The 23,116-nt window shown below is 42.2% G+C and overlaps 1 protein-coding gene across 1 annotated transcript; it reads left to right on the top strand.

Annotated features, from left to right (window-relative positions):
- Positions 1-2,334: 2,334 nt before the first annotated feature.
- Positions 2,335-18,013, top strand: TNFSF15 (TNF superfamily member 15). The gene is made up of 4 exons (XM_084898061.1): positions 2,335-2,595; positions 13,371-13,413; positions 14,316-14,363; positions 17,079-18,013. The coding sequence occupies exons 1-4, from the start codon at positions 2,371-2,373 to the stop codon at positions 17,531-17,533; spliced, it is 771 nt and encodes a 256-aa protein (XP_084754187.1). The 5' UTR covers positions 2,335-2,370; the 3' UTR covers positions 17,534-18,013.
- The last annotated feature ends 5,103 nt before the right edge of the window (positions 18,014-23,116 follow it).

Below are 23,116 nucleotides of genomic sequence, written 5' to 3'. Positions count from 1 at the left end.
CCCATCCCAGCTGTCCAGCTTAATTCCTCATTATACACTATGGGGAAATTGCCAGGGTACAGTCTGGAAACAGAGTGACTCAGAAAGCAAGGATTTGTAGAGGTGAGCAGGGGAACAACCAGTGGGCAAAGAGCAGACACAGAGAAGCAGAGAGGCCCTGAAAACATTAATGGCAGAAGCATCCTCAGCAATCAACACCATTCAACACTTTGGCCCCATTTTACAGATGAAGAGAATGAGGCCTGAAAATCAGAAATAAGTTAGAGTCATCCTATCTCAGTGAGACCAAGAGCTATAAAAGACATCAACTCCAGTCATCTCTGAATTTGAATTGAATTTCCTCCAAAATATCCCCCAATTAGTGGTTGTTCCCATCCTGCATTCATCCTTGGACAAAGAGCTCCCACCTTTGGAAGAGGCATGATGTGTCCTTGAATAGCATTGACATAGTCTTAAATTCTAGCTGAAATGTGCCTCTAAGTAGCTTCCACTCCCTGGCCTATTTCAACTCTCTGGATGCCACCACAGAATGGTCAAACAACAATAACAATGATGATAACACAAATCCATAGTCCAAAATCCAAAAAGTTCTAAAAAAAAAATATATATGTAAGTTGTCATGATGCATTTAGCAACAAAAGCTGACCTGAAAGGACGTGTGACAGGGTGCTGTTCCAGACCCCATGGAGAGCATTATGTAATATACTAGAGGCTTGTGCATGAAATTCCTGCACAGGGATTGGGGGGTGGGGTCCCTCAGCCCAGCCTGCACCTTCTCCAATCTGGGACCCCTTGAGGGATGTCCAACTGCCCTCCCCTGCAGGCCTGGTCACCTCTAACTCCCCTCCCCTGCAGACTTGGTCTCCCCCAACTGCTCTCCCCTGCAGGGAGAGTAGTAAGAGATGATGCTGGACATCAGGAAGGGGTGATGGTGGGCAGGGACCAGGTCATATAAGGCCATTCCAAATAGCCTAAAGAGGAAGCAATTGAATGGAGGTGCTAGCCTAACTGGTTTCCATCAAATGCCAAAGGATATCCTTAAGCTTTCCTCTTTCTGCATTTTTTCCCCCCAGAGAATCCCTACTCTTCTCCAAAATCCACCTCCCTAAGCTTCAAGGTCTAATTCCAGCACCACCTTTTTCTCCAGGAAGCCTCCCCCTCCTGCAGATGGAAGGGGTGACCACTCCTGGGTAGAACAGGTGCAGGTGGCCCTGTGCGTGCACTATATAGCAGTAAGTGCACTGTGATGTATTGATTAGGAGCTGTGGAGTCAATCTGCCCGGATCCCAATCCAGGCTTTGCTGCTTACCCTCTACGTTTTAATTTCCTTTACTGTTATAATGGGAATAATAACATTATTACATCAAAAGATTATCTCAGGATTGAATCATTTCACTGATACACTGAACACACATTTCTTACTACTTTCCCAAGCTGCTGTTTCCCACAGTGCGCTATGGGCCAGCTGCTCTGTTGTACAAAGCAAAATTTTAATAAATGCTGACCTTTATTATATGTTGTGGTCCCCATATAACCCCAACTCTGGACAAGGCCTATCACTGGTGCTCAATCAGCTGAGTAGAAGTCAATGTCCTCTCCTCACAGACAGTCAATTACGTGACCTCATATTCTTTGTTTAGACAATTGATCAACACAGACTAGATACACTTTCCTTTCCTACGGAGTTGTGTGCTAGAGGCAAGAACCTCAAAGCATGATTTAGAAGAACTAGATCATCTTCCACACGCCTCGGCCTGAATCCTGGGATAACCTAGGACACGTGCCTTTACCTTCCAGAACTGCGGTATTCTCATCTGTGAAATGGGAATCGGCTCCTATGAAGCGTAAAACAGATGAAGAGCTTGGCAGCATTTTGCCCAGTGGTGATGCAAACCTAATTTCCATTTCCCAGTCAGCAGGCCACGCCCACACCTCCCCATCCCTCACTTTCACTTCCAGCAGAAGCACACTTCAGACTAGCATAGCTGGCAGGCCTCCAACACAGAAACAGGTATACTGTAATGTGCCACACCCACTGACTTGATGAATTATTTTTCTCCTCCTCCAGGGACTTTCCTGACTTCCTTCTGTAAGCGAAGGAAGGAGCACATGAGCACACTGTATATAAATATGTTTGGGAAGCTTTCTTCTTCTTTTTTTTTTTTTTTTCTTAAACCAAACTTTGGTTTCTGTTGTAGGCGGTGCATTCCCTAACAGGGCGGGGCGCAGTGTGCTTTGGAGGAGAGAGGAGAGGCCAGGGGGAGGAGTAGGCAGTGACTGATTCACCCACTGTGAGAGCTGGTCTTCTATTTAATGGGGAGGTCTCCCTGCACAAGAAGAGTCAGCTTTGACTCTGGGACCAGCCAGAGCATGGCAGAGGACCAGGAACTGGGCTTTGGGGAGACAGCCAGCTTGGAAATGCTGCCGGAGAATGACAGCTGCAGGCCAAAGGCCAGAGCCGGGCTGGCAGCCAGGGCCAGCAGCTCCGGCTGCTTTCTCACCTGTTGCCTGGTGTCACTCCCCATCCTGGCAGGACTCACCGCCTACCTGCTTGTTGGCCAGCTCAGAACCCAAGGAGAGGCCTGCATGTTCCAGGTAAGCAAGACTTGGAGCTGCCCTGGGAATCAGCAGACCCCTGCAGGCAGTTTAGCCTGTACAGCCCTGGTCAGTGTGGATACATCTGCAAGCTGAGGAAGCCCTGGGCAGGGCTCCCTGATCCATCACCCTCCTTCCCTTCCTTGCCTCAACATGCAAAGGAAATGCAGAATGTGAGGGAGGGGTGAAGGGATGTTTGTTCTTAATATTTCCAAGGAATGAACTGTCCCTTTTTATGTTTGTGTGGGAACAACCTCAAGCCACATATTTCTAGATAATTATAACCACTGTGCACTGATAAGTAGGGAATGTTCCTTTTCTTTGAAAAGAATACAACATACCCTTTAAATTGCATAACTAACACATGGTCATTAAAAAAAGTTAGAAAGTACAGATTAGGAAAAGAAGATAATTATCATAGAGGTAACCACTCTAAAATGTTAACATTTGGGGATACATAATTTCTATCTTTTAATAATATGGAATTGTTTTGAGTATCTTAATATGTTATAATTAAATTTATTGTTAATAAATTCACAGCAGCATGAGGATATAGATGGTTTTATTATATTACTATATAATTATATTACTATATAAAATATGTGCTATAATTTATATAATCAATCTCCTTGCTTGACTTCAGTACAATTCTTTTCAATGTTCCAGAAATAACTGATTGCCAGATTGTTTATCATTCAGTCTTGCTGGGGGAGGGAAGGGGTTTGGGGAGACCTTACTCAAAAAAAAATATATACAGGGTTTACAGAGAACAATAAGAGGATACAGGTGTCAAAGCAGAAATTTCTAGTTCTGACCTAGGCACATCAAATACCTTAAAGCCTGAAGAATGTGCCTTTTAAGTAATGCCCCTTTTTAACAATGCTCTTGCATAACCTGTGGGTGACTGGTTTAATCTCAAACTCCAGCTGATTTCATAGAGACAAGTGTTACATTCCATAGGCTTTTCAATTGGTTTAACTGGTTTCCAAGCAATGCTGGCCAACTTCAAAGCAGAGACACAGAGAGCAAGCTATGGCTATGGTATAACTTTCACCCCCCCATCAGGGTCAGCAAACAGACTGCCTGATTCAAGTGGCAGCATCCAAGGCCACATGCCATCATTCAGAAAATGTAGACATAGGCAAGCCAACCGGAAATGCTGTTTATGTTGGAGGAGCACTGCAGGGCATGAGAGGTCGGGGTGTGACCCCAAGATCACCATGGTGCCGTTTCCTGGGAAGCCAAACTACAGCATCCACTTGATATTCTGGGATACTGTCCATCTTTATCCAGAAAGAGGCTGTTGTTTTGGAGGCTTTGAATGACTCCAGTAGTCTATGCTCTCCTTCCTGCTGAAGAGAAACACTCCCTCTGCCAAAACATTGTCTGTTGGCAGAAGCCAGAAAACACCTCTGTCTGCATCTCATGCAATGCCAACCTCCTGTAGTTGTTCCAAGGATGGACAGAGGAGGTGCCTTAGAGCAGTTCTGGTAGAGGGAGCAGCCAAGTAAAGAGAGGGAACAGAACACTTGGAATGCTGGCAACAGAGGAAGGCAAGGTGGCTGGAAGTCAGTGATGGGGCAGGGGAGAATGCCACTGTCCAGAGGGGGCCATTGGCTTGCCTCGTCAGGAAGAAAGTTTGAGATGGGAGCTGTGGCTAGACAAGAAGCCTATGAGAGAAGATGCTGAATGTCTGCCCTAGTGTAGGTATGCAAGAGTTTAAAAGGCTAAACCTACATTCCGTTATAGTTAAACCAATCTCCTTGGAGACTGGCCATGCGAGGACATTTGGGTCTGTGGTTTGGCCAGGAGATGTAACTCTTGGTGTACCAGAAGAAAGATGAAGGGAAATAGGGGTGATGCTGTGCACCCACAGCAGTTGGGGTCCTGATAAGAAACAGCTTGCCCACTCAAAGAAGAGAGTTTAAAGAAGAATGTTTAAAGAACTGAAAATGGGTTCAAAGAAGGGTCTATGTGCTGAGATACAGAGGGATTAAAGGAAACCTCCAGGGCTGGATGCATCCTGGGGATTAGCAGCAGAGGGAGGCAGGTCCCCAAACCTTGGCCTGAAGGGGCAAAAGGAGGAAGGAGATTTAGGGGTATGCAACGTGAAGGAGGGACCTACCTGCAGTATGGGTAAAGGGAAGCCAAAAGTCTGCCAATAGCAGGGAGGGAAGAGAAGAGGGAGAGAAACTCAGGCCTCTGCTCCTAGCTGGCAAGTATGCCCTGAGGTCAGCCTTCAAGGGCACAGGGAGGTCCGAGAAGGATAGATCCAAAGTGGCTAACAGAGAAGACTAAAGAAGATGGAATTCATCTGTGTTTTATTAACATGAAATTAACTTGTAGGTATAAGCATGATGTGGTTGCCTAGGGAACAATAATTGATATTCAGTTTAACATAAATAAAAGAATATTTGCCTTTAAAAAAAATAGATGGGAACCAAGAAGGGGAAACCAGGTCACTGAGCCAACTTGGGTGGGCGTGGACGTAGCAGTGAATTTGATTGCCAGCTCAGCCAACTCTGACCATGTGAAATCGGCATGTGACTTCATTGCTCCCAGCCTGTTTTCTTTTCTACCAAAAGATACTAAAACCCTTACTTCAACAGCACTAATAAGGAAGGCATGTGCAGGAACAGTTTATACTTTGACAACGGTGAGAACTATACTCTTGTAGTCACTGCGATATGATTGTCACTCTGTGCCAGGCACTAGACAAACACCAAGAAAACTTGATCTTGGCCTTAAGGAGCTCCGAGCCTGATGCATGACAGGAAATAGGCTATATGCTCTGGAATTCCAGATGTTCTCCTAGTCCAGCCTTGGAGGAAGAGGTGGTTCACGAAAGGGCGTCTAGAGAAGGGAAGGAAGCCAGTGGTGGCTAGAATACTATTCCTGAAGTCCAGACCACAGACTCCATTAAAAATTAAAGCACGTCAGACAAAACAGGCCATTGGAGGTAACAAGGTTGTAAAGCCTACATGTAGCTACAAACCAGACCATCTGACCCCCAATTCCATGACCTCCTCCACTATGTCAGGCTACCCCTCACATTTCAAAGATACGGCTCCCGGGTCATTGAGAGGAAAAAAGGGGGAGGAGGGGGCTACCTGGTCTTCAAAGGTTTTATAATGCCCTAGGCATTCAACTCTAACACAGGAGGAGTAAGAGAGGAGGGTCACCCAGTGCTTCCAATACATTCTCAGCCCTGATGAGCAAGCCCAGCAGCAAAGAATAAGCCAATGATAATAACAACAATAATAACAACATGATATTAACTCCCACTTCACACTTTCAGAGAGCTCTCACAAAGATGATCCCATTGAACACTCACAGCAACCCAGAAATGCAGTGAGGGGGTGAGCAGTCACATTTGGCAGATGAGGAACTTGAAGTGGGAGAGTCTATGTGAGCGCCCAAGGTCACAAAGCTGGGAGGGAACCAAGCTTGGTCTCTGAGTTGGCAAATCTAGGTCTTCATGGTTTCCAGGTTGCCTCCCTCTCCACTCACAATTAAGCTTTGTAATCATGGAAAGCCCTTTCCATCCACCCCTTTTACAAATGAATGAATGGATCACCATGTAAAACAAATTCTATAAAGACAAGCCAGGGCTTGATTCTCCGCACAGGACCCAAAATGATTATTTGAGAACTTTCCTGGACTGTATCCTGGGCCTGCCTCGGTGGCCTCATCCAGTTCCCTCGCTCTTCTCTCCCTTACCCCATCACTGGCTTCCAGCCACCCTGCCTTCCTCTGTTGCCAGCATTCCAAATGTTCTTCTGTTTCCTCTCTTTACTTGGCTGCTCCCTCTACAAGAACTGCTCTAAGGCACCTCCTCTGTCCATCCTTGGAACAACCACAGGAGGTTGGCATTACTATAATAAGAATCTTTTCTAATCTAACCTGAAAAAGAGTGGAAGTTGGAGAAGAGGAGGCTAAAAGTGTATACTTTGCTCACTCTACTCCAAAGGAGTAGAGTGAGCAAAGTATACAACCACTATGAGTTTCCATTTTCCCACATTACCTACCCGATGGAAGTGCTGGGAGGATTCCAAGTGATCTCCATAGGCCCTGGTGAGTGCTTAGCTATGTGAGCACTGGGTGGATGTTTGTCCTTTTCTTTCGCCTAAGTAGAAGAAGAAAGCTCTTCAAAAATCCATGTATAGGAACTAAGAAATGGAGGCTTAGCCCTGGGATCAGCAACTATGACCCACAGGCCAAATCTCACCCATTTTCTATTTTTGTAAATAAAGTTTTATTGGAACACTTACACACTATCTGTAGCTGTCCTCAAGCCACAACAATAGAGTTAGGTAATCGTGACAGTGATTATCACCTACCAAGTTAATATACTGTGTGGCCCTTTATAGGAAAGTGTGCTGACCCTTGATCTAGTCCTATATTCTTGTTTTACAATTGAGGAAACCAAGGATCAGAGATGGGAAAGAAAAGTTCAGCATCATAGAGTATGTCAGGGGGGACAGAGTCGAAATTAGATTCTATTTCTACAGTCGTTTGGCCTCATTCCACCAGCAAATAGAACTGATTCCATTCTTGCTAAGTCCTCAGATCAGACATTGGAAAATAACAGCAACTGTAGAAATGTTCTGAGTTTTTGTTAACAGCAACAAAAACAGTTTTATACACACACACACACACACACACACACACACACACACACACACATTCCACCTAAACACTATGCTAGATGATCTTTGGATATATGCTCAACAAATTATACCTTCTGAGGTGGCCAGAAGTTTCTACCAAGTTTTTACTGAAAAGTGTCCGTCACATAATAAGTGCTCAACAAATGCTAGTCTCTTTCCTCCAGAGAGCACCTAACTGCACCTGGCATACAGAAGTCGCTCATTAAGTGTTTGTTGAATAAAGAGAAGGATGAAGGGATGCACAGGTGCCTGAGCTCTCTAAGCCTTACACTCTCTGTCTATAAATGGAAAGGTTAACATGCTATCTTCATAGCACTGTGTGAGAATTCTGCAAGGAAATATCCAAAAAGCAACTACCATAAAGATGCTCAACAGACATTATTTCCTGACCTGCTCTACCTTGGGCGAGCCCTTTTATTTCTGCTGGTGTGAGTACAGTCATAATAATTCTTCTGTGTTGTCTAGAGGAAACAAACAAAGAGTTTAGATAAAATTGTTTTGTAAATTGCATTCAGTTGTCCTACTATAGCTTCAGGAGGTCCTGGCATGCCTGGAAGAGAAGCCCAATCCACTTTAAAAGTCAGGCTATGGGCAAAGGGCAGAGAAACCCTATGTTGTGGAGGCTGTCTGGGCAAGTGCAAGGAAAGGTAGGATGAGAGAGCTGTGGCAGCTCCTAGCTGGGGATTTATTCTATAACCCGTTTGTTGAAGTCAAAGCACACATCAGTAAATGCCCAACAGTCACAACTGACAGACCACTGCCCTCCCACAGCAGGAGAAGTCATATCCCCACCTGAGCTCTTTAATGAGGCCCCACAGCTGACAGCTGCAACTAGCTTAGGTTTTGAAATGCATGGGGAGTACATCCCATTCCCTCAACCCCTTTGCATTCTGAGAGGGCAGACGTCTGGGAGCAAACTGTGGACTGAGGAAGCCTTTCCTGTTGGGAGAAGGAGGAAGCCTTCCAGAGCTCCAGAGGATCCCAATCCGTCATAAAGAAACAGAGTGGCTTCTGTTTACCACTAAAATGATGAAACCCAAGGGAAGCTCTACAGAACCAACAACATATCTCACAAGCATTTATTGAGCCCAAAGAAAGAAGGAAACAAATCGGATATCCACTTTCCATGTGTGGTCTTTCTTAGCCATCACCACAGTCCTGGGAAGGGAGAACCATTGTCTGCTCTGTCAGACGAGGAAACAGAGGTTAGGTGAGATGCTAAAGTTAGACCACTAGGAAATAAGAGACCTGGGATTTCCACATTTGCTCTGTTGCAAACACCATATTCTTTGCTCTGCACTGCTCTGAATGTTGCCTGAAAATTAAAGCACAGCCCAGCACACCTTAGAGATGATGAAATGAAATGGCTGTGGAATAAAATGTTTCTAGGTTGGATTTATCCTTGTGCAGGTATAGGGATAAGCAAGAGAGATGGGCAAGGAGGCAAACATCTGTGTACTAGTATTTCTCCTAGAAATGCTGGGAGGATATTATGAGTCATAAAACACTTAAACCTTTCCAGTTGCAGCATATATGAGGGCAAGCAATGGATACCTCTTCCGTTTTTGAGTATACTATACAGTGACTGCAAAACATGGGAGAAAGGCCAAAGAGGTCATTGGTTAAAATATTCTCAAGGGATTTTGGGGGGGGGGGGGGAAATGCCAAGAAGACCATCTAAAAGGCCATCTTGCCTCAGGTTCGATCTCCCATTGTATGTGCTCATCTAAGGTTTATGGGGCTCCTGATATGTGCCAGGGTCTGTACTTGGTCTAAAGGTCCAGAACCCAGACCCTTCATTTATTCTTTGACCTTTGGCTTCAAAAACTATAAAAAGGTGACTCAGCCCGGCTGACGTTGCACATTGGTTGAGCATTGACCAATGAACCAGGAGGTCCAGGTTCAATTCCCGGTCAGAGCATATGCCCAGATTTCAGACTCCATCCCAATTTGGGGCATGCAGGGGGCAGCTGATCGATGATTCTCTTTCATCATTGGTGTCTCTCTCTCTCTCTCTCTCTCTCTCTCTCTCTCTCTCCCTCTCTCTCTCTCTCTCCCTCTCTCTCTCTCTCTCTCTCTCTCTCTCTCTCTCTCTCTCTCTCTCTCTCTCTCCTTCTCCCTTCCTCTCTCTGAAATCAATAAAAAAAAAAAAAAAAAAAAATATGGCCATACCACCCTGAACGCGCCCGATCTTGTCTGAAATCAATAAAAATAAAAAAAAATTTAAGGTGACATATTCCTTTGAGAACAGCTGGAGTATGAGATGAGGAACAAACATAAATGTCTAACAAGGGGCCTGGCACCCATTAAGCACTCTGCTAAATATCAGTCTCCTCCTTTCCTCCATCCTCCTTCTCTCTTATTTGAAGGATCAAGTAATCCCAAAAATGCCATAGTAATAGATCATAATTAGTTTGAGTCAGAGATTACCAATCAACATACCAAAACAAGCATTTCTTTTTAGCAGAGACAAAGAAAGAAAACCAAATGAGAGTGAAAATTCCCTGACCTATGGAGATTACGGGGTGAAAAGCCCCGCATGTTTTGCGGTGGTGGCAGGCTTCCCCTACCTCACTAACATGTGCATACACACGACATACCAGCCTCTCCTGGCTCTGACTCTGACCAAAGCTCCCAACTTTCAACAAACATTTCTAGAGCCATGGCTATTCTCCAAGCAGAGACTGATGAAAGCACATAGAGGCCCCATTCCTGAAAGATTCTGGTCACCTACCACTACATAATTAAAGTTTTTAAATTTAAACAAAAACCCCAAAAGTAGCATGTGTTCTAAAATAAAAAGTTCTCTTTCCTATTTTTTTTTTTTTTTTGCTAAAGTCACTGAAGCTGAGCCTTCCTTCATTCTTTGCTCTCTTTTCTGCTTGTCTTTTTGATACCCGAGCACCAGCAGATTTTTCCAACATGGATAATCCAGTGAGAGTGCCAGGCACTGTCCGAGGCACCAGGAATATAAGACCATGTAAGCAAGACAGACAGACCAGGTCCTTGTCTGCAAATTGACTTCTACTGGAGAGAGAAAAGCAATAAACAGTCAAATAAGTAACATCCTTAGAGAATGATAAATGTTCAGGAAGGGAACTAAGATGGGATCCTGGTTCCTAGCCAGTGGTTTGAGACTACCTTTAAGGGGAAATAAGTCACATTCTCCTTGGGCATTCTTGAATACTGTGTCTATTCAGATTTGGAAGTCAATGATGCACTGACCTTCGGGAGTCACCATCTCCTGGGTTCCCCAGGGGAACCCAGAAGCAATGGAGATGAGTCAGGTTTGGACAACAATAGACATTTTATTGGCCTGGTGTTGCCAGCAACCATCTGGAGAGCAGGCATTGAGCCAACCAACTTAAAGGCACAAAACTTTCCCCAAATAAACTATTTCTTCTTCTCAAATCTCCTCTTCATTTGCTTCTGATGCAATAATCTTCCTCTCATGATAGAGTCATTACTAAGAGAAACAGCAATAGGAGGCTTTTTGTGCTGTTCATGGGAAAAGAATCCCAGTTGGTGTTCTTTTTGGGGACTCTAGGGATGTTGTGTTCTTCAACACCTACCAGCTAGCTCTATCACCTCCAGACATGTAGTAGCATTCTGAGGCCACTAAAATGCACACACATCCATCCATGTATGAAAATAAAATGTGTTCCCAAATTATAGAAATTCCGCAGAGCAAATAGAAAAATGTGATCATATCCCAAATACATGTTAACAACAAGGGTTCTATGAGCCAAAAGGAATGCTCCAAACTTTTAGCTGAGAGTCTGCTTAGTCAAAAATAAGCAGATGTCAGAGAAGACTTCTTAGCAGAATGAAGGAGTCAGAGAAGGCCAGTCAGGGAAAGTACCATTCCATGTACAAGGTGATGCTACAAAGTCTCCCTCGTTCTCTTTGAGAACCCCACCTTCAGTGTTCTGCCTGGCCAAAGAACTGATTCTTTATCAGCTCTGTCAATAGCAACAAAGGAAACAGGCTACAAAATGAGCTCATTTTTAGGCTGCTTCTCCACCTCCCAATTCCATCAAAGTTACTGATGCTGGACAAGTAGTCACATCAATTGGGCTTAGGTTTTCAAAAAACACTGTACTCATGCCCTAAGCAAATGTATCTAATGTGTTCATCTGGCAGCAGAAATCCTGCAGTTTCCCAACTGCACCCATGCGCTGTTGGGCCTCCTTACTCTTGCACAGCCATTGGCCTGGTCTGGAATGGTTATCACCTCTTACCACCAGACTAATACCTGCGGGACCTGTAAGACTCAGGTCTAAGGTAATTTCCCCTGATTTCCCCACCTCTGAGACTGGGATGGTAAATTTGAACTTTAAATGCCAAGATAATGTGATGTTGTATAAAAAGCCATCTGAAGACAGGCTAGGAGATGGGTTAGGGAAAATGATAAAACGGATGCAGTAGAGAACCTGGTAGGAGGCTCTTGGAAGAATCCAGGCGAGCAGCATGCTAAGGCTTTAAGTGGATTCAAGAAAGAGAAAAACTGCAGAATGGAAATGACAGTTCAGGTTCGTGGAAGAAGAAAGAAGCCAATTTTAAGCCTCGTTAATTAAGGTAAAGCAGTAGTGGCACCATTAACAAAATTAGGAAGCAGAGAAAAGGGAGCTGGAGTGACCATGAAATCAGTTTGTCAATCAAAGATAAGACCTTTGTCCTCAAGAGAGCTTCCTACAGAGGCTAGGTCTTAGAAGCAAAAAGAGCCTGACAGTCTGGGTTCTAACAGAATCACCATTATCACAGAACTCACATGCCTAGTCTCAGAAATTACATGGCTACACTGACATGGCCACACATATATGCATGTAGAAACAGTCATGCACAGAACACCACACCACAGACACTTTAAATACACAGGTGCAAAAACTCTCTTTCTCACCAATGGAGCTGTCTTCTCTCATACACAAACACAATTTCTCATTCACAAGTGTATACTCACACCCACGTAAGGTGTTAAGATGTAAAACTGATCAAGCATTCATAAGGATTACTGTTGGCGGGGACTGAGCAATTACAAAAACCAAACCAGAAGGCCCTGGGTTGAGTCGAAATCATATCAGAGAGGGTTCTTTGGAATATTGTAAAATGTGAGATGGTAATCTTATTACCAAGCAATAAGCTTAGTTTTGCTCCTGAGCTTTCTATTCTGACACAAGAGTGGTGGTTCCTTCCGCTTCCCTATCTTCTTTGCACTAACTCACACGTTTTCTTTCTTTTTTTTTTTTTTTAATGTATTGAATTTAGTGGGATGACATTGGTTAATAAAAATGAGACAGATTTTAAGAGTACAGTTCTATAATATATCACCACCCCAAGTCAAGTTTCCTACTGTCACCATTCATCCACCCTTTACCCTCTTCTATTTCCCCACACATCCATTTTCCTCTGGTAATCACCATAATGTTGTCTGTGTCTAAGGGGATTTTTTGTGTGGGTTTTATTTTTGTTTTGGGGGGGGGTTGTGTGTGTGTGTGTGTGTGTGTGTGTGTATGTTTTATGTGTGTGCAGGAGGCAGCCAATCAATGTTTCTTTCTCATTGATGCTTCTGTTTCTCTCTCTCCTTCTCCCTTCCTCTCTGAAGTCAATAAAATATATTTTTTTTATTTTAATGAAAAAGGCATCACACATTACAACGAAACAATAAAGAGACTAATGAGAAGGAGAACACCGATTATTTCTTTTTGGTATCATTTTTCAAAAATAGTTTCAATTTCCAAATTGTGGTGTAAAAAAAAAAAATGAAGCAAGTGACATTATTTGTTAAAATAATAGAACCATTGACAAGATGTTGGAGTGCCCTAGAATGGAACAGGAAAACCTCTCAGGACAGAACCTTTTACCGTAAATTGACCTTTGAGACAAGCATAAGACAGAGAAAGGTCTTTAGTACTGGAGGAGAAAAGAGGGGAGCTTGGGTGCAAGGTTCCCATGGATCGAATATTCTCAATCTCATTTCCCTGATCTCAGAATGCTCAGGAGGGGTAGCAGCAGCATCTTAATCCCACCCATGCTTTCCATAGCTGTGTGGATGTTAGGGTCAGAAAGACCACAGATGGTCCGAATCATATCTTTCTTTTCCAACAGACTCCAAAAGGACAGGAATTTGGACCTTCCCCTCAGCGAGCTTGTAAGTATATTCATATTCAATGCCTTTCTTGTGGGGAACAAGAACATTTCCAATAGTTCTAGCATATAGGGGATTCAGAGGGATGCAAACCTAGAGGAAAAGCGAGGGGCCTCCCAAATCACTAAGAAGGCAAAATGATGTCATGGCTGAGTGCAGGGCCTGTGAATTGATGGCCTTTGGGCAAATCATTTCACCCATTTCTGTCTCATTTTACTGGCCTATAAAAATGGTTATGATAGTACCCACCCCAAGGTTTGTGTAGATTAAATTAGTTAATTCCCATAAAGATAGTAGAACAATGCCTACCACATCAAAAGGATATACTGATTTTTCCTTTTTAACATCAATAAAATTATCATTATCACTACAGTTAAAACAAACTTGTCCCAATATAATCAGTTCCAAAATCCAAAACAATCGAGATCTTCTGGAGAGCTGATAGGGAAACAGAGGACCAGAAAGGGATATAGTTAAAAGGACCATGAAAAAGGCAAAAAAGAAATTTGATCCCACAGAAGCAGGAAAAGGAAAGAAAAGGCAAAGTGAGCTTTATTGAGTATCCATCATATGCCAGGAATCATTCTGGACACTCTCCATCCATAGCAGGAATTAATGTGCACATCTTAGAGGTGATAAAACAAAATCTGAGATAAGTTAGATAATTGTCCAAAGTCATGAAGTCAAGATTCATTTATGCTTATGTATTTCTCCTGAGTCTCCCCTGTTACTGCAAAAAATAAGTAAACTTAATTAAATTTAAAAACTTCCAAAGAGGGGAACTGAACCAAGCCAGAGAAGAGGAATATTTCTCTCCAGTTGAAGGCATCATGCAACTCCCCAAATGTTGTGTTCACTCCAGTCATCCTCTGACTCATACAAAGAATTTTCTCCTTTCTTTACAGACGCACCTCCCAGAGCTAGTGGAGAAAAGCCAAGAGCACACCTGACAGGTAATTCTCCTGTTGATGTGCAGAGGGGACTGCAGAAGTAACTTCCTACTACACAAGGCAGATGTCAGTTTTTGGACTACAGGGTTCTTTCTTCTCAGGAGGACATGGGCCTGAGATTTCTATCAGCGTGTTTACCAAAACACAGTCAAATGGTTTCAAACTAGAAATGACACCGGTTAGTAACAGACTCCACCTCTCAGTCGAGGGCTTTCAGATGTCTTCCTTCCTTGAGGGATCCAAAGGCTCATGTTTCTTGGGTATTTTCTTTCAGATTCTATCAGCCCTCTTCCTTTCTCTACTGTTTCTCTTTTTCATTCATGCAGTCATTCCAAACTGGTTTTCCTCAGACTCTGAGACTCTCATAATTCTAAATCTGGTCAAAGATGAATGACCCTGCATTGCCAATATATCAAGTCCATCTGTGCCCTATGCAAAATGGAGTTATTGTACATTTACACTCAGAAAGATATTTCCAAAGAATTCTCATTGATGTGAAAAGATTAACAGCAATCTCATAATATAACCAGATGGCCAGTTCCCCAAGTCTAGTGTGGAAATTCCTGGCATCTCACACCTGGAGTTGTGAGATGACTCAAGAGAAAAGAGCACAGTGGGGCAGAAAAACATTAAAAACCCAAGTGAATAAGTAGAATTAAAAAGAAAGCATAAAAATATGCTTCCTGACCTATAAGAAAAATATGCAACCCACAGGGGGATATCCTTGGGCCCAAGACATCTGTTCAAGAGGAAGCTGTTTGTGGGGAGTCCTGAATGAGGATTAGGATCAGGGAGACGCCAAATTGTCATCACTTACCACTCATGTATAAGAATGGGTGAGATTGAAAAAGACAGGCCAGGAAAACCCTAAAAACTGAGTATGAAGTTGCCATATTGACTGAGGGAGTTGAAATTGGTGAAGGAATCTAGGATCTACAGAATTTCTAATACATTTCAGACACTGCAGTAGGCATTTTACATCTATGATTTATTTAGCACAATGAGATGGAGAAACTGGGGCTTAAGCAACTAAATTCACCAATCCCTAGTGACATGACTAGGATGAACTCTTAGAACTATACTGTTTCCATTACAACATACTTCCCACCCACACTCATACTTGCTGCTATGTTGACAGAGCTAATTGCATGCCAATTTAACAGAATTTGATGTATCTAGAGACTAAATGAGTTTTGCTTTTGTATCATTTGGGAGGAATTTTTTCCTTTTTTAATCTACTGTATCACCAACAAAGAGGTAGAGATGATCACGGGTGACTAATAAAAGTGCCTTGCATAGATTTTGCAAAGAAGCGACAGAACTCTCCAGCGGCCACTTACTAGTAGTAGAGAGGCCAGAGGAGAGTGCACACATTCTGAACATGTATCAGAGTTGCAAAAGAAACTACAATCTAGTTAGAAATGGGAAAGATGTTTTAGGAAAATCCAGGAGCCAGATTTCTGGTCAACCACCAGGTGTGAAGGTTGCTAAGTGCTTCTTTAAACATAACCAGTCCCAAAACAGTGGCTGACAGTACATAATGGTGATTACTATGGGTTTCAAAAGTAGCTGGAGAAAATTAAAATGTGTTTTTATTTTCACTTAAAAGTATTAGTTTATTACTGATTATCCTATTTGAAATATGGTTTGATTCTATTCATTTTGTCTGCTATGCTAGGTATATACTGCATGAAAGTATTCATCATATTTTCTACATGTTGTATACATATAAATAATGCAAACATAAGAATATGTAAAAATATATAAAATGAAATAGGCTTGACCTGGCTAGATGGCTCAGTTGGTTGGAGCATCATCCCATATACCAAAAGGTGGCAAGTTCAATTCCTGGCCAGGGCACATATGGGAGGTTTCTCTCACGTTGATGTTTCTCTCTCTAAAAATCAATCAAAGTATGTCCTTGGGTGAGGATTAAAAATAAGTTAAAATGAAATAGGTTTATTTTTTAATCTGTTGAAATGAAAGATGCTAGTTTATTTGGGGAAAGAAAATAAATATGTATTGAATCATGCTATATCCAATCATCGAGATAAAAATGTCCGTGTCTCTTTCATTCACTTGACCTTCAGAACAAGACTATGAGGGAGCTTTATCTCCAATTCACACACAGGAAATTGAGAGTCAGAGAGGAGGAACCTACTTGGTTGATTAATAACCTAGAGTTGTATAGTCCGGTTTGGAATGGGGCCCACGAAGCCCAGAGCCTAATCCCTTCCACTCCTCAAGTCAATTACACTGGCTTATAAATAGTTTGGCTCTATCGATATCAGAGAGGCATTTCCAAAATATCCTGGATATTTCTGGTTCCAATATTTGCCCTCCTGTATGTTTCTTATTCATTACTATCTGTTTCATGTGTTTTGGGACTGCAGTATTAAAAGAGGGTGACAAAGAACAGACTGACAGATATCAGAAGGCAGGTGACAGGTGACGGGGGCTGGGGTGGGAGGGTGGGGATAGTGATGGAAAGAGATTAACCAGAAAACTTATATACATACATGCATCGTCCATGGACTCAGACAATAGTGCAGTGAAAGCCTGGGGCAGGGGAGAGGCCAGGTGGAGGGGGACAGAGGGGTAAAATGAGGGGCATCTGTAATACTGTCAACAATAAAAATAAATTTAAAAATGAGACATATTTTGCAAAGTCCATGAGTTCCAACACAAGCAAATTAAACCTCTCTCTTGTTTCTGCAGTTGTGAGACAAACGCCCACACAGTCCTTGAATAGTCAGTTCCCAGCTCTGGATTGGGAACATGAACTTGGCTTGGCCTTCACCAAGAACCGGATGAACTACACCAATAAATTTCTGGTGATCCCAGAGTCTGGAGACTACTTTGTTTACTCCCAGATCACATTCCGAAGTATTACATCCAAATGTAGTGAAATCAGCAAAGGGAGCCGAGCGAACAAGCCAGACATCATCATTGTGGTCATCACCAAGGTAACGGAGAACTACCCCAAACCCACTCAGCTCCTAATGGGGACCAAGACAGTGTGTGAAATAGGTAGCAACTGGTACCAACCCATTTATCTAGGAGCCATGTTCTCCTTACAAGAGGGGGACAAGCTGATGGTGAATGTCAATAACATCTCTTTGGTGGACTACACAAAAGAAGATAAAACCTTCTTTGGAGCCTTCTTGCTGTAGGGGCAAGGCAGATGTCACTGTGTAAAGGTCCTCTCCTCCTAATTCCCAATTTTCTTCATTTGTATGTGATTATAACCAGGGGCTTTCTTGAAGCTTTCCAGAGACAATGGTTTAGCTATGAAATGTAGGGCCCAAAAGCCCACACTTTATATGCCTTACTGATGAGAATACAAATTGGAAAAAAGAGAGAGAAAAGCAGACATATTACCATGCTTGCCTGGAAGATTGGTGAATTTCTAAACATTAGAACACTCATTACCAAATGAATGGAACATTTCTACACCTTCCTACAACACAGCTGTCACCAATGGGTTCAGTTTGAATATGAAGCATTCACTTCAGTTTAGGAGCCTTGAATAAAATCCAAAGCCCTAGAAAACAGTGTAAATCTTTCAGAGGAGAAATCCTTAATCAATTTCCCCAAATACAGAGAGAGAGAGAAGAGAAGAGAAGAGAAGAGAAGAGAAGAGAAGAGAAGAGAAGAGAAGAGAAGAGAAGAGAAGAGAAGAGAAGAGAAGAGAAGAGAAGAGAAGAGAAGAGAAGAGAAGAGAAGAGGAGGGAGAGAGAGGAAGGAAGGAAGGAAGGAAGGAAGGAAGGAAGGAAGGAAGGAAGGAAGGAAGGAAGGAAGGAAGGAAGGAAGGAGCTGGTATTTTTCATATTTTTTTCACGAATGTTCTCAAAAAAAGAAATTGGTTTTCATGATGCTACCTACAGCAAATGAGAGTTAACTACTTTTGCCATTATTTTGTACACAGGCGTCAAAATAAGCAAGTATGAGTTCCATGTGCATATCAAAAATACAACAATAGCATTTATTCACCACAGTTTTCTTGAGCATCTATTATGTTCTGGGCATTATCTTTACCCAGAAGACACTATGAACAAGTTAGACTCTACTAAAAATGTATATGAATGTCACTAGATGGCTCCTGGTCAAATGTGTCTCAACATGATCCAAGGACTAACTCCAAGTCCTGAAAAATATATCATTTGACAGAGTTGTGCAAGATTTCTGGAGTGTTTCTGACCATGTAAGCTGTCCTGCTGATTAGATAGCTCAAGAAACTTGAAGACAGCTTCCTAACTAATTAGACCGCTGTACAACAAGCTTGATTGATGCCAGGAGACAATGGAATTACTCTCTTGGGGACCAGGAGAGGGGGTAAATATCCAAATCTGGAGAAGTTAACCTACAATAGATCTGCTTTGAATTTTGGCTCACAACTTTATATGCAGAGTGTTTTATGGGTATTTTTTCTTGAAATATCTAAAGGATTTAAATATGGGATTAGCTAATCAGCTCAGCTAAGACTTCTTCCCTGGAGGAAAGGCTGGGCATTTAGGAGGTCCCTCCTGCTCATCAATGGGGTTCATATCCTCTGCCCTATATCATTTTCCTGCATTAATATGCCAAAGGTGGGAGGGGCATTTCTGCTCTCTTGGGCTGTTGGTTTGTCTGAGAAACAAGAATCCACCAACTTGCTTCCCAGGATCAAATTAGTCCATGGGATGAAACTTGTTAACTTTGAGCATTCTGTGAAGTAGGAGAGCATGGGAGTGTGTCATGGTACTTCAGACTCTATTATAAATGCTCCCTAGAGAGGAGACTTCACAATGGGTCTGGAAGCAAACCTGGAACCAAAATCAACTCTCCCCCTTGTTGCCAGGAGACTACAGAGGGCAGAAGGGTGTGGTGGAGCTCCTGAGCACAATGATTGGTGCAGCAGTGCTTGACTAATGTTTGTTGAGTTATAATTGTACAAAAATTCCGTTTCTCCAATGGGAGCTTAAGGCTACAAAGCCTTCAGCTTCTCAAAACAGTGAGTACAGGGCTCAGTGAGAGCATGGACAAGGGTGTGGTCACCTCCACCTGGTTCAGAAGCGTCTTCATGAAGGAAGTGAGTTCTGAAAGAAAGTGGGCAGACAACAGATGGCCTCGGAGAAAGGGCATCTCAGATGGAGGAATTACCCTTTCCTTAAAGCAGAACGGAGAGGCTTCTCAGTAACTATAAAGCCAACTTGATTAGTGAATGTTTTCTCAACTGACTCCTGGTACAACATTTATGGGTGGATCAAGAATGTTTCATCAATGACTCTTAACTGGCTTCACGATCAGAACTAACATTTCATTAAGAAAATAAAATGCTCTGTCTGCATCTGCATGAGAGTGCCAAGCGACCTGGGGAATGGGCAAGACTTTGCATGGAGGCGGCCAGGGTGGCCTACTCCTCTTCTCTGCTAGAAGGACCCCTGTGCCCAGGGTCTTCAAACCTTCCCACTGTTCCACTGGGTAGCTGGTGAATTTGGAAGTTTATTCAAGAAATCAGAATTTCCTACTATCCTAAAAGACTTGAAACTTTGGAAAGATCCTACCACATATTTATTTTGCCCCCATCTTAAACTCATTTATTGAAGAACGTACTATGCTCAAGTTTTCATGGCTGAATTTATTAAATGTCCTATGATATAGCTTTTACTGGTTAGAAAGGCCCAGCCAAACACTTCTAGTAGAATTCGAGTCCTAGGCATTATTTCCATAGCACATATCTGTGCTCTGGTTGTTAAAATCAAGTGGGAGATGCTTTGAAAGACCATGTGATAGTCCCCTAAATGGAGTATAGGGAGAGCATTTGAAGGTTCAGAATGTTCTGAAGGTGCTTCAGAAAATGATTAATTTAAGGGGAAAGTGCTTTGCTGGTCCAGTGTCTCGCAAAATGCTGACATCAAATCAATTCCACAAACATTTATTGAGGACCCACTCGTCCTGGAGACACAAAGATAAATTATTTTAGTCTCCGATATGTTCATTCTAACTGCTTAGTACTTCCATTGTCTGTAGGTCTGTTTATTTATTTTGGTTGTATTAGCTAATTAATTAGCTAACTTTAGGCACATGGATATTTTCTCATTATGAAAATGGGTGCCATTTGGTGAAGGATGATCATTAACAACATGATTTCTGTATACTCTAAGTGATTTCTTAAACAGCTACCCAAGGACAGATTTCCAAAAGTAAAAGGGGAGAAGTCAAAGTTAATGTTTTCTATAGTGGCATCCATTATCAAGCCAAATGTGGAGAGAGATTATTATGAAGTTTGGCCAGCAACATTCTTGAAAATACTAGAATTTTATAGATGACCCAGAGGTGTGGTGTCCCTCAGCAAATTCAGGAGTTATGATCAAAATGCATGGGGTCACCAGCATTTGGACTCTAGCATGGTTTAGATCTATGTGAGAGAACAGAATTGTTTAAGGTACTAAAATTCCTGACTCTTTTATCTAGACTACAGTAGAATGTGAAAAGATGCTCTTTTCACATCCTGAAATGTGTCTGGTCCAGTTCAGTAACAGGCATGCCAAAGCCCTTGGCTCCATTTCAACCTAAGCTATGTCACCCCAGAGGAAATTCCACCTCTGTGCTTGTCAATAATTCCTATGGGTTAAAAAAGTTCAACCAGCTCCCTGTGCACAAGGCATGCCTGCTGCCAAAGTTCCCTTGCAAGGTATTTCCCAGGTCCTTTCCCAGTTGTGTTTCCATGATTGTGACACTGGGGATTAATTTTTCAGGACACAGTTGTTTTTACTCCACACCTTGCAAAACACATGCAGAACCCTCTTGCCCTAAGATTTTTTGTTCTCTTAGGGCCCAGGGTCCTGGAAGTGTTTTTCCATTTTTAGCAGAATGTTTTTTTAAGTGTGCGTCACTAGCCTGGATATTAACAGCTATTACATCACATTGGCAGCTGGGCCTGAGGAGAAGGCAGTGGACCGTTAACCCCTGAATCCTTCTGTTCCAGTGGTGACAGAGTATAGGGTAGAGCAGTCACATCTGTGCCTGCCCCACTCCGACAACCATAGTTACAACTTCCCAAGCTCTGAGACATGTTTGCCCCAACCCCTTATATCACCCCACTTTAAGAAGAAAAGACCATACCAGCCAAGACAGAAGTTACTTGTCAGGCCACACAATGAGTTAATGGCATATCTAGAGCTAGAATGCTATCTTCATGAATTTGAATAAGAAGACTAGGCCCATTCAGTTATCATCTGCTCTTAGCAAATAGCATTCATTCTAATGACGGGAGGAGAAATTGGAAGGAGGTAATGGGATGATGTAGAAGGAAAAAGGAGAGTTTCTTCACGCGTCTCTGGAGGAAGGCTACTGAGTTGCAGTTCAGGGTCTCGATTTATGGCTTAATAGCCAAAAAAGTTTTATATCTAAAACCAGACTATCCCCAGATAGTGACTTCTATCCCTAGAGATATTCCAAGCAAAGAGCTTAGCTTAAGGGTTTTATAGAAGCCATTTCTTCATTGAGAGAGGAAGAGGGCTTGAACCAAATGATATCTGGTAATTTTTCCAAAATCTATGACTATGTCATTGTTTAATTAACTTATGTGTATTCTATTTGATCATTAAGAACCTGGGAGGCCTTGTGGAGTTCAGTGGCTTCCAGCCTGGAAGTTGCTGCCATTTGCCACTCGTTCAGAGAGTATGCAACACAAAGTAACTCTGAGATCTTGGCCAATAGAGATTGTCATGGAGTTTTAGAACTGATGCAAAAAGTACAGTTTATCTGCTCCAAGTTACATCATTTTAAGGATGTCTTCAGGCTCAGAAAAATGCTACAAATAGCCCAATGCCAGACAGTAGCTAACAACAGTGTTAAGACTAGAATCCATATCACCTGACAACAAGCCCAGTAGTCTTTCCATTTCATCCATGAATCAGTTCTTTTTTCTTTCTTTCTTTCTTTTTTCTTTTTTTTCTTTTTTTTTTTTTAATATTAGTCACATAGTAGCACTTACAAAGAGGCTGGAGAGACAAGACAAGAGGGAACACAACAGGCAAGTCCCATCTCCCGGTGCATATATTCAGAAGGAAGGAGACATACAGTTTCGAGTAAATAAAGTAGCTGAACTTAATCAAATGATTTTATTCTTAAAGTCATTCAAATGTGTAACTTTCCCCTCTTTTGTTTTAGGGGTGTAGAAATTAAACAAATGTACATGTTTGTGTGGTTTTAGTGATAAGCCCCATGTGCTTTCATTGATTTTATGTTTTATGTTAAAACGTCACACTCTCAAAGTAAACTGCATATTGTATGTCGTTGAATACGTACTTCACTGGTACGCAACGCATGTCTTCAGACACAACTGTGTCAATTCCAATCTCTGTGAATGAAATGTATGTGTTGATGTATTTAATAGATGTAACTTAATAAATTGGCATTAAAAGCCACAAAATTTTAATAACTGGGTCAATCTTTGTTAATCTGTGTGTGTGTGTTTTTCAAGTTAAAATCTCCGGAAGAATAGTTTTAATAATGTACCTAGTTTTCCATGCATTTGAATGCAACTGATTTTCACAGGTTATAATAATTCTTATAACAAATTGTGAAACCCCACAGATTGTGCCACTAGTCAGATGAAGGAAAGGAGAAAAGATGGGAAACTACTGATTTCCTTTTATGAATTAGGAAACTCTGTAGTTAGGTCACCTAAACTCAGACATAGCAAAAAAGAGAAAGAGAGAGGCCAGAGAGGGCCAAGTTAGTATTTGATGGAGCCAGAATTTAGACCC

The sequence above is a fragment of the Pipistrellus hanaki genome, assembly GCF_964339955.1.
Source record: "Pipistrellus hanaki genome assembly, chromosome: 11".
Classification (NCBI taxonomy): Eukaryota; Metazoa; Chordata; class Mammalia; order Chiroptera; family Vespertilionidae; genus Pipistrellus; species Pipistrellus hanaki.
Note: the sequence above shows the minus strand (reverse complement) of the source record. Positions and strands in the feature narration are given on the sequence as shown.

Excerpts from the sequence above, each read along its gene's own strand:
- TNFSF15 (XM_084898061.1), top strand. The coding sequence starts at position 2,371 with ATGGCAGAGGACCAGGAACTGGGCTTTGGGGAGACAGCCAGCTTGGAA. Across the intron at positions 13,414-14,315 it reads ACCTTCCCCTCAGCGAGCTT|ACGCACCTCCCAGAGCTAGT; the intron begins GTAAGTATATTC and ends CTTTCTTTACAG. Across the intron at positions 14,364-17,078 it reads GCCAAGAGCACACCTGACAG|TTGTGAGACAAACGCCCACA; the intron begins GTAATTCTCCTG and ends TTGTTTCTGCAG.